This window comes from Antechinus flavipes, chromosome 3 (genome assembly GCF_016432865.1).
Source record: "Antechinus flavipes isolate AdamAnt ecotype Samford, QLD, Australia chromosome 3, AdamAnt_v2, whole genome shotgun sequence".
Lineage (NCBI taxonomy): Eukaryota > Metazoa > Chordata > Mammalia > Dasyuromorphia > Dasyuridae > Antechinus > Antechinus flavipes.
The window spans coordinates 632,930,142-632,941,202 of NC_067400.1; the positions used below are offsets into that span (position 1 = coordinate 632,930,142).

At 67.4% G+C, this 11,061-nt stretch overlaps 1 protein-coding gene and 1 long non-coding RNA gene across 11 annotated transcripts in view; one reads left to right on the plus strand and one right to left on the minus strand.

Annotated features, from left to right (window-relative positions):
- JOSD2 (Josephin domain containing 2) overlaps window positions 1-10,790 on the minus strand; it is a 37,319-nt gene extending 26,529 nt beyond the window's left edge. For 2 of the 10 annotated variants that reach the window (XR_007952534.1, XM_051990325.1), the window contains exons 1-3: window positions 9,464-10,094; window positions 7,747-7,872; window positions 4,420-4,614 (exon numbers count right to left, since the gene is read on the minus strand). Coding sequence is in view for 7 of the 10 variants with exons in the window: in XM_051990325.1 (XP_051846285.1) it covers window positions 4,420-4,614; window positions 7,747-7,872; window positions 9,464-9,624 (482 nt within the window). In the remaining 3 variants the exon portion in view is untranslated. Of the gene's footprint in view, window positions 1-3,902; window positions 4,073-4,419; window positions 4,615-6,437; window positions 7,098-7,466; window positions 7,662-7,746; window positions 7,873-9,463; window positions 10,101-10,141 lie in introns of those variants that run through there. The other 8 variants (XR_007952533.1, XM_051990324.1, XM_051990320.1 and 5 more) reach the window with 7 other exon arrangements.
- Window positions 2,025-5,783, plus strand: LOC127556850 (uncharacterized). The gene is made up of 3 exons (XR_007952535.1): window positions 2,025-2,617; window positions 5,385-5,562; window positions 5,650-5,783. It is a non-coding gene; the product is annotated as an uncharacterized LOC127556850 (long non-coding RNA).
- Window positions 10,791-11,061: the final 271 nt, after the last annotated feature.

Sequence of the window (11,061 nt, forward strand, 5' to 3'; positions counted from 1 at the left end):
ACACTGAGACACAGACAGAGACAGAGATGGAGAGAGAGATGAAGAGATAGAGAGACAGAGAAAGAAAGAGATGGAGAGAGACAGAGAGGCAAAAGAGAGAAGAAAGGGGGAGGAGAGAATCTGACAGAGGAGGGCAAGAGAAGAGAGAGAGGTGAGATAGAGAGAGGGAGAGACAGAGGGAGACAGAGGGAGAGACAGAAAGACAGAGGGAGAGACAGAGAAAGGAGCTCCATCCCTGCCGGGAACCGGGCCCGTGGCCCATGAACCTCCCCCTCCCACCAGCCCTCGCCCCGGGACTCAAGACACTGAGACACAGACAGAGACAGAGATGCACAGAAAGATAGGGAGAGACAGAGGGAGAGACAGAAAGAGGGAGATGGAGAGAGACAGAGATGGAGAGAGACAGAGAAAGGAGCTCCATCCCTGCCGGGAACCGGGCCCGTGGCCCATGAACCTCCCCCTCCCACCAGCCCTCGCCCCGGGACTCAAGACACTGAGACACAGACAGAGACAGAGAAAGGAGCTCCATCCCTGCCGGGAACCGGGCCCGTGGCCCATGAACCTCCCCCTCCCACCAGCCCTCGCCCCGGGACTCAAGACACTGAGACACAGACAGAGACAGAGAAAGGAGCTCCATCCCTGCCGGGAACCGGGCCCGTGGCCCATGAACCTCCCCCTCCCACCAGCCCTCGCCCCGGGACTCAAGACACTGAGACACAGACAGAGACAGAGAAAGGGAAATGGAGAGGGAGAGATAGAAAGAGGGAGAGAGACAGAGATGGAGAGAGAGACAGAAAGACAGAGGGAGACAGAGGGAGACAGAGGGAGAGAGTGAGAAACAGAGGGAAATGGAGAGGGAGAGACAGAGGGAGACAGAGGGAGACAGGGCCCGGTCGCCGCCCGCCCCTCCCGGCCCAGCCTCTCACCTGCAAATCCGTCTCCGGGGCAGCCCCAGCCCAGGCCGCCCCAATATAAGGGCCCGCAGGCCGGGCTCCGGCCAATGAGCGGCTGCCTCCGCCTCCGCCTTATCTCGGGCCCAGACCCCCCGGCTCCGCGGATGCTAAATCGGGCTCCTCAGCTGTCATCAGCCCCTGCCCAGCCTGAGCCCCACCAGACAGCTGGGCCTGCCCTGGGCGGGGGGCACCTGTCCCAGGCCATTTTTGGGCAGGTTCTCGGCCCAAGAATAGAAACCCCTGAGCGGGCACTGAGCTGGGGGAGGGGCCAGGATCGGACCCGGACTGGGGGCTGGGGGAGGGGCCAGGATCGGACCCGGACTGGGGGCTGGGGGAGGGGCCAGGATCGGACCCGGACTGGGGGCTGGGGGAGGGGCCAGGATCGGACCCGGACTGGGGGCTGGGGGAGGGGCCAGGATCGGACCCGGACTGGGGGCTGGGGGAGGGGCCAGGATCGGACCCGGACTGGGGGCGGGGGGGGGGGGGGGGGGGGGGGGGGGGGGGGGGGGGGGGGGGGGGGGGGGGGGGGGGGGGGGGGGGGGGGGGGGGGGGGGGGGGGGGGGGGGGGGGGGGGGGGGGGGGGGGGGGGGGGGGGGGGGGGGGGGGGGGGGGGGGGGGGGGGGGGGGGGGGGGGGGGGGGGGGGGGGGGATGTCATGGGACTCCCATGGAGACGAGATGGGGATCCGATGCTCCAAGCAGTCCCTCGCACACAAGGGTCCCTTTGTCCCAGCACTGAGGGGCCCACAACGGAGCTGTTGTCCTGGGCCTGGGGGGGAGGGGAGGCTCTGGAAACCTTCAGAATCCCAGCGGGACTGGCGGGGCCCTGGAGGGCGTGGGGTCCTTGGCCCCAGCCTGCCCCGAGCCAGCCCCCGGGCCCTGGTTCCTCTGTCCAACAGGGAAGCCCGGAGCCCCGGCCCAGCTCCCCCCTGCCCAGGGCAGGCTTCTCCCCGAGGGGCCCAGGAGGCTGTGGGCCCCGGGCTGAGCCGGAGGAGGGGGGATGAGTGGAAAGGGGGGGAGACAGCAAGAGCGGAGTCGGCAGAGGCAGAGGCAGAGGCAGAGAGACAGGAGAGGGAGAGATAGAAAGAGGGAGAGAAAGAGGCAAAAGGAGAAAGGGAGAGGAGAGAGTCTAACAAAGGAGAGCAAGATAGGAGAGAGGGTGAGAGAAAGAAAGAGACAAGAGAGAGAGGGAGAGACAGAGAAAGAGAAAAACAGAGGGGGATGGAGGAAAAGGGAGAAGGTGAGAAACAGAGGAGAGAGAGGGAGAAAGACAGAGGGAGAGACAGAGAAAGAGAAAAACAGAGGGGGACGGAGGAAAAGGGAGAAGGTGAGAAACAGAGGAGAGAGAGGGAGAGACAGAAAGACAGAGGGAGAGAGAGACAGAGAAAAACAGAGGGGGACGGAGGAAAAGGGAGAAGGTGAGAAACAGAGAGAGAGGGAGAGACAGAGAAAGAGAAAAACAGAGGGGGACGGAGGAAAAGGGAGAAGGTGAGAAACAGAGAAGAGAGAGGGAGAGACAGAAAGAGGGAGAGACAGAGAAAGAAAAACAGAGGGGGACGGAGGAAAAGGGAGAAGGTGAGAAACAGAGGAGAGAGAGGGAGAGACAGAAAGACAGAGGGAGAGACAGAAAGAGAAAAACAGAGGGGGACGGAGGAAAAGGGAGAAGGTGAGAAACAGGAGAGAGAGAGAGAGACAGAAAGAGGGAGAGACAGAGACAGAGAAAAACAGGGGGATGGAGGAAAAGGGAGAGTGAGAAACAGAGGGAGAGAGTGAGAAACAGAGGGAGAGACAGAGGGAGAGACAGAGGGAGACAGAGGGAGACAGAGGGAGACAGAGGGAGAGACAGAGGGAGACAGGGCCCGGTCGCCGCCCGCCCCTCCCGGCCCAGCCTCTCACCTGCAAATCCGTCTCCGGGGCAGCCCCAGCCCAGGCCGCCCCAATATAAGGGCCCGCAGGCCGGGCTCCGGCCAATGAGCGGCTGCCTCCGCCTCCGCCTTATCTCGGGCCCAGACCCCCCGGCTCCGCGGATGCTAAATCGGGCTCCTCAGCTGTCATCAGCCCCTGCCCAGCCTGAGCCCCACCAGACAGCTGGGCCTGCCCTGGGCGGGGGGCACCTGTCCCAGGCCATTTTTGGGCAGGTTCTCGGCCCAAGAATAGAAACCCCTGAGCGGGCACTGAGCTGGGGGAGGGGCCGGAGAGCCGGGGCCTCCTCCCAGCTGTCCGGCCCTCCCCGCCGGCCCCTCCGCCCCACCTGTTCTCAGCCTGACCTCCCTTTTTGCCAGCGCCCCGCAGGGGACCCACAGAGGACTCCTCGTGCGTCACGTCCCTCCGCAGTCCTGCCCCCGCGCCGTCCGCCCTCTGTCCCCCCAACAGCTCCCCAGGCCCTGTCCCGGGTCCCGGATGCTCCTTCCCCCCAGCCCCCCTCCCCCCTCCGCTGCAAGGACCAGGAGCCTCAGCCCTCAAATAGCACTTGAGAGGTTTTTAATGCGCTTGTCAGAGAAATAGTGCGGCCGGGCGTGTGATCAGTACCATGATGGCTGCCGGGGAAGGCTGTCGAGGCGCTGATATCGCGGAGCTCTCACCAGCCCTGGGAAGTGGGGGCCACACTTATCCCCATTTTACAGATGAGGAAAGTCAGTCTCCAGAGGGGAAATATAACTTGTGGGGGCGGGGCCCCAGGAAGTCCAGCACTGCGCCCCCCCAGGTCTGACCCCCCCAGCACGTGGCCCTTGGCACCCAGCTCGGCCGCCGGATCAGTGGAACCTGAATAGGGAAGGGAGAAGTGGGGGAGCCGCCGGGCGGGGCCGGCCCGGAGGGGAGGGAGGGCAGATAAGGCTGAGGAGGGCCCCCCCCCCGGGCGCCTTCAGCCTCTGCCCCTCTCCGGGCGCTGAGGGCTGGGCAGAGACGGACGCCGGCGCGGGGAGGCCAGAGGCCGGGGAAGGCACACTCACGGCGGCCGAGGCCAGCAGCAGTGACAGGGAGAGGTAGGCGCCCGGCGGGCCGGGCCGTGGGGGCGGGGCGCTCAGGCCGCCTGCAGCCAGCTGCCCCGCCCTCCACCTCTTTGGTGACCACCAGAAGCACCTCACACGGGCCCTCGGCCAGGGCGGCCGACAGGAAGTCCCTGGGGGAGAGGGGCCACGGTGGGTGGCCGGCCTTTGGCCCTGGGCTCCGCCCCCCGCGGCCCCTTGAGCCCCCGGTCCCGCCCCCGCCCCCGCGGCCCCCCGAGCCCCCGGCCCCGCCCCTTTGCGGCTCCCCGGGCTCCTGCCAATGAGGGGCTCCTCCACCTCCGCCCTTATCTCGGGCCCAGACCCCTCGGCTCCGCAGAAGCTAAATCGGGCTCCTCAGCTGTCATCAGTCCCCCTCATCCCCCCCCCCGCACTCCCGGGGCTCAGCCCCTCCTCGGCTCGCTGGGCCCTCGCCCCCCCCCCCCGCTCCGCCCCCCCCCCCCGCCCCCCGCCGGGCCCTCACCTGAGCTCGGCCTCGCCGCCCAGGGCCACGGGCTCCCGAAGCTTCGAGTCCAAGTTGTAGTAGACGTTGCCCACCTGGCGCAAGGCCACCCAGTGGCGCCGCTGCAGGGGCAGGGACAGCACGCCCAGGGAGACGGGGGAGGGCAGGTTCAGGATGAAGCCCAGGACCTGGGGCAGGGCCAGCTGGGCCAAGGGCCTGGGGAAGAGCGCAGGGAGCGGGCTCAGCCGGGCCTCCCCCTCCCCTCCCGCAGCCCCCGCCCCTCCCCCAGACGAGCTCTCACCGCCGCCGTCCCACCACACGGCCGCCAGCCCCAGGCCCTGAAGAGCAGCCATGATGACGTTCACATCGTAATTCCCCGTGCCCAGGAGGCTTCGATGAGGGTTCAGGCGGGAATCGGGGGCCAACCTGCAAGGGGCGGCAGGGAGGGCTCTCAGGGAGGTCTGCTGGGGCTGGGGGCCCCCCTGTCTCCATCCAGTTCCGGGCTGAAGCAGGCCCTGCCCTTCCCCTGCCCGCTTCCCTCTGGCTCCCAGACCCGGGAGCACCCAGAAGGGATGAGGAGAAAGGGGGAGAAAGGGACCGGGAAGGCTCCTTGTGAGCCCCTCCCCTCTTTTCCGTTTGTCTTCTGCCCAGAGAAAGGACCTCGAACACCATAGGGGCAGAATGAATGTTTTTGTCACTGGACCATGGAGCCCCGCCCACACGAGGTTCCTCCTCAGGTCCCGGGCAGCCCTTTGGGGACCTTCTCTCCTCTGCCCTCCCCACCCTAGTGCAAAGCTCATCACCTCCCGCTGGGTCACCAGAGGAGAGAGAGGAGAGACAGAAAGACAGAGGGAGAGAGAGACAGAGAAAAACAGAGGGGGACGGAGGAAAAGGAGAGAGTGAGAAACAGAGGAGAGAGAGGGAGAGACAGAAAGAGGGAGAGACAGAGAAAGAAAAACAGAGGGGGACGGAGGAAAAGGGAGAAGGTGAGAAACAGAGGAGAGAGAGGGAGAGACAGAAAGACAGAGGGAGAGAGAGACAGAGAAAAACAGAGGGGGACGGAGGAAAAGGGAGAGAGTGAGAAACAGAGGAGAGAGAGGGAGAGACAGAAAGAGGGAGAGACAGAGACAGAGAAAAACAGGGGGACGGAGGAAAAGGGAGAAGGTGAGAAACAGAGGAGAGAGAGGGAGAGACAGAAAGAGGGAGAGACAGAGACAGAGAAAAACAGGGGGATGGAGGAAAAGGGAGAAGGTGAGAAACAAAGGAGAGAGAGGGAGAGACAGAAAGAGGGAGAGACAGAGACAGAGAAAAACAGGGGGATGGAGGAAAAGGGAGAGTGAGAAACAGGGAGAGAGTGAGAAACAGAGGGAGAGACAGAGGGAGAGACAGAGGGAGACAGAGGGAGACAGAGGGAGAGACAGAGGGAGACAGGGCCCAGCCGCCGCCCGCCCCTCCCGGCCCAGCCTCTCACCTGCAAATCCGTCTCCGGGGCAGCCCCAGCCCAGGCCGCCCCAATATAAGGGCCCGCAGGCCGGGCTCCGGCCAATGAGCGGCTGCCTCCGCCTCCGCCTTATCTCGGGCCCAGACCCCCCGGCTCCGCGGATGCTAAATCGGGCTCCTCAGCTGTCATCAGCCCCTGCCCAGCCTGAGCCCCACCAGACAGCTGGGCCTGCCCTGGGGGGGGGGGCACCTGTCCCAGGCCATTTTTGGGCAGGTTCTCGGCCCAAGAATAGAAACCCCTGAGCGGGCACTGAGCTGGGGGAGGGGCCGGAGAGCCGGGGCCTCCTCCCAGCTGTCCGGCCCTCCCCGCCGGCCCCTCCGCCCCACCTGTTCTCAGCCTGACCTCCCTTTTTGCCAGCGCCCCGCAGGGGACCCACAGAGGACTCCTCGTGCGCCACGTCCCTCCGCAGTCCTGCCCCCGCGCCGTCCGCCCTCTGTCCCCCCAACAGCTCCCCAGGCCCTGTCCCGGGTCCCGGATGCTCCTTCCCCCCAGCCCCCTCCCCCCTCCGCTGCAAGGACCAGGAGCCTCAGCCCTCAAATAGCACTTGAGAGGTTTTTAATGCGCTTGTCAGAGAAACAGTGCGGCCGGGCGTGTGATCAGTACCATGATGGCTGCCGGGGAAGGCTGTCGAGGCGCTGATATCGCGGAGCTCTCACCAGCCCTGGGAAGTGGGGGCCACACTTATCCCCATTTTACAGATGAGGAAAGTCAGTCTCCAGAGGGGAAATATAACTGGTGGGGGCGGGGCCCCAGGAAGTCCAGCACTGCGCCCCCCCAGGTCTGACCCCCCCAGCACGTGGCCCTTGGCACCCAGCTCGGCCGCCGGATCAGTGGAACCTGAATAGGGAAGGGAGAAGTGGGGGAGCCGCCGGGCGGGGCCGGCACGGAGGGGAGGGAGGGCAGATAAGGCTGAGGAGGGCCCCCCCCCCGGGGGCGCCTTCAGCCTCTGCCCCTCTCCGGGCGCTGAGGGCTGGGCAGAGACGGACGCCGGCGCGGGGAGGCCAGAGGCCGGGGAAGGCACACTCACGGCGGCCGAGGCCAGCAGCAGTGACAGGGAGAGGTAGGCGCCCGGCGGGCCGGGCCGTGGGGGCGGGGCGCTCAGGCCGCCTGCAGCCAGCTGCCCGCGCCCTCCACCTCTTTGGTGACCACCAGAAGCACCTCACACGGGCCCTCGGCCAGGGCGGCCGACAGGAAGTCCCTGGGGGAGAGGGGCCACGGTGGGTGGCCGGCCTTTGGCCCTGGGCTCCGCCCCCCGCGCCCCCTGAGCCCCCGGCCCCGCCCCCGCCCCCCGCGGCCCCCTGAGCCCCCGGCCCCGCCCCCGCCCCCCGCGGCCCCCCGCGCCCCCGGCCCCGCCCCTTTGCGGCTCCCCGGGCTCCTGCCAATGAGGGGCTGCCTCCACCTCCGCCCTTATCTCGGGCCCAGACCCCTCGGCTCCGCAGAAGCTAAATCGGGCTCCTCAGCTGTCATCAGTCCCCCTCATCCCCCCCCCCCGCACTCCCGGGGCTCAGCCCCTCCTCGGCTCGCTGGGCCCTCGCCCCCCCCCCTCCGCCCCCCGCCGGGCCCTCACCTGAGCTCGGCCTCGCCGCCCAGGGCCACGGGCTCCCGAAGCTTCGAGTCCAAGTTGTAGTAGACGTTGCCCACCTGGCGCAAGGCCACCCAGTGGCGCCGCTGCAGGGGCAGGGACAGCACGCCCAGGGAGACGGGGGAGGGCAGGTTCAGGATGAAGCCCAGGACCTGGGGCAGGGCCAGCTGGGCCAAGGGCCTGGGGAAGAGCGCAGGGAGCGGGCTCAGCCGGGCCTCCCCCTCCCCTCCCGCAGCCCCCGCCCCTCCCCCAGACGAGCTCTCACCGCCGCCGGTCCCACCACACGGCCGCCAGCCCCAGGCCCTGAAGAGCAGCCATGATGACGTTCACATCGTAATTCCCCGTGCCCAGGAGGCTTCGATGAGGGTTCAGGCGGGAATCGGGGGCCAACCTGCAGGGGGCGGCAGGGAGGGCTCTCAGGGAGGTCTGCTGGGGCTGGGGGCCCCCCTGTCTCCATCCAGTTCCGGGCTGAAGCAGGCCCTGCCCTTCCCCTGCCCGCTTCCCTCTGGCTCCCAGACCCGGGAGCACCCAGAAGGGATGAGGAGAAAGGGGGAGAAAGGGACCGGGAAGGCTCCTTGTGAGCCCCTCCCCTAAGGACCTCGAACACCATAGGGGCATAATGAATGTTTTTGTCAATGGACCATGGAGCCCCGCCCACACGAGGTTCCTCCTCAGGTCCCGGGCAGCCCTTTGGGGACCTTCTCTCCTCTGCCCTCCCCACCCTAGTGCAAAGCTCATCACCTCCCGCTGGGTCACCAGCTGCAAAGGCTGCTGGGGGAGCTCCGGCCAGGCCATCAGCCCCCAAAGGGATGACCCCTTCCTCAACAACCCCTGCGGCTCCCTATGGCCTCCAGAATCAAGTACAAAACCCTCTACTCGGCATTCAGAGCCCTGCTTGGTCTGACTGCTTCCCAGCTTTCCAGTCTCTTGCCTCCCTCTCCACCTCCCTCCCCACGGAGAGCTCTTGGGAGCAGTAATTCTGGCTGTTCTAGATCCCGGTGGGAACTGGCCCCCAGCCCTGAGAGGCTCCCCCCCCCAGCCTTCCTCAGCCCCCTCCCCATTAATTCCTGTTTATCCTGACCTGAACGTGTTTGTAGTTGTCTCAGGCTGGAGTGAGAGCTCCCTACCCACAGCGCCGGCCCTTTTGCCTCTCTCTAGCCTAGCGCTCCCCGGGCCGGCTTCCCAGCACCCCAGGGCCGGCCTCGGCCAAGCCTCCTAGTGCTCCCCAGGCCGGCCTCCTAGTGCTCCCTGGGCCGGCCTCTCCCCACCCCCCCAGCCTCAGCCAAGCCTCCTAGTGCTCTCCAGGCTGGCCTCCTAGTGCTCCCCAGGCTGGCCTCCCAGCACCCTGGGGCCGGCCTCAGCCAAGCCTCCTAGTGCTCCCCGGGCCAGCCTCCTAGTGCTCCCCAGGCTGGCCTCCTAGTGCTCCCCAGGCTGGCCTCCTAGTGCTCCCCAGGCTGGCCTCCCAGCACCCCGGGGCCGGCCTCAGCCAAGCCTCCTAGTGCTCCCTAGGCTGGCCTCCTAGTGCTCCCCAGAGCCAGCCTCTCCCCCCCCCCCCCAGCCTCGGCCAAGCCTCCTGGCCCATCCTGGGCTCTGCCCTCCCTCCTTCCTTCCTTCATTGGCAGGTCCCTGCCACAGTCCCTTGGAAGCAAGTTCCTCCTGCTGGGCCTGGCATTCAAGACCAGCCCCTCTCACAGCCTCCTGCCCTTCCCTTGGTGACTCCAGCTGCCCCTCCCCCTCTCTGAGCCTCAGTTTCCCCACTTGAACAATGAGAAGGCTGGACGGCTGCAGGCCCCACGCCCCCCCCCCCCCCCCCCCAGCCCGGCTGGGCCACCTCCCCGCCCCAGAAGGGACGGCTTGTTCAGAATCCCAAATGGGGAGCAGGCGGGAAGGGGCGCACACCCGGGGCTGGCCCCCTCCTCCTTCCCACCCGGCAGTCTGCCCGCGCGCCCGTGGGAGTGGGCGGGGGGCTGTGGGGGCGTCACCTCTTGCAGATCTCATCGGCCGCTTCCTGGCTGAAGAGGCGCTGCTGCAGGACGTTGTTGAGCGCGTGCACGGCGCAGAGCTCCAGGCGCTGCCGCTCGTGGTACACGGGCACGGGGGGCTCCGCGCCCCGCTCCTCGGGGGGCCCCGGGCTCCCCGACATCCAGGGTCCTGCGCACACCGGGAGAGAGGCACGGGCGCACTGAGCCTCCAGGGGGAGGGCGAGGCAGAGACGCGGAGCGGGGGAGCAGAGGGAGGGGCGCGGAGACTCGGGCCGAGGCCCAGGAGGCTGGGGCTGCAGGAGGTGCAGACTGGGACGGGGAGACCCGAGGCGGGAGGCGGAGGCTCAGGGGGCGGGGGCGGGGGCGCAGAGACAGAGGGACGGGGGGGCGCCGGGGAGGTCAGAGACAGGGAGAGACCGAGTTGGGAAGGGGCAAAGACGGGGCTGGGGGGGGCAGACAGAGACAGGGAGGCAACCGCACCGACCGAGGAGCTGAGTCAAGCGCGGGGACGCGGACCGATGCTTAGAGATCCCGCCCCGCCCCGCCCCGCCCCAAGCCGCCAAAGGGGAAACTGAGGCTCAGGCAGAGCCTGAACCCCCGGCCGGGGCCCCTCCCTCCTCTCGAGTCGCTTGGCAACAAGTCCCGCCCCCGCCCCCCTCCGGACCCTGTGGGACTCGCCTTCCCAGAGGTCCCCGCGCCAAGACTGATCTTCCCAGAAATCCTCACGGCTTCTTTCGGAACGCTTTCCCAGAAGCCCCTGCTGTCTCTTGCGGGACACTTTCCCAGAAGCCCCTTGGCCTGCAGTGGGACTCGTCTTCCCAGAACCTCCCGCGGTGGGCCCGCAAAACCAGGTAGTCAGGCGGAGGCGTGCATGGGACGCCTGGCCTTCCCAGAAGCCCCCGCGACTAACGCCGGACTCAACTTCCCAGGAGGCCACGCGGCCTGCTCGGGTCCACACTTCCTAGAAGCGTCCTCAAAAGGCCTAAAATGACCTTCCCAGAATCCCTCGGGAACTTGAAGCCCGTAGTGGGGAAACCGAGGCACAGAGTCGAAACAAGCACGTAGTGGGGAAAGAAGGGCAATATGAAGAAATTGAGCCACGGAGCGGGGGAGAATGAGTGAGATAACTGAGGCAGAGAGTGGCCCAACGGGCGGAACGTGGGGTCCGGTGGAGCAGAGCTTTGAATGCCACATCTCCCCTCTCCCCAAATGTTGAGGCTTATAGAGCTCAGAGTGTTTCAGATAAACGGCAGACTTGTGCTAGTGACCCCCAAGGCCTCGGGGTCAGTCAGGGTCGCCAGGTGACTCTGGAGCCCCCCATCCCCGCAGTGCCAAACAGTGGGGAGCGCACCCGGGGCTGGCAGGGGGCGTGGGGGGGAGGCCAAGGAGCCGGCCTGGGGGCTGGGAGGGGGGCGGGGCAGGATCGGGCCCGGGCTGGGGGCTGGGGGCGGGAAGGATCGGGCCCGGACTGGGGGCTGGGGGCGGGGCAGGATCGGGCCCGGGCTGGGGGCTGGGGGCGGGGCAGGATCGGGCCCGGGCTGGGGGCCGGGGGAGGGGCCAGGATCGGACCCGGGCTGGGGGAGGGGCGAGGAGCGGGG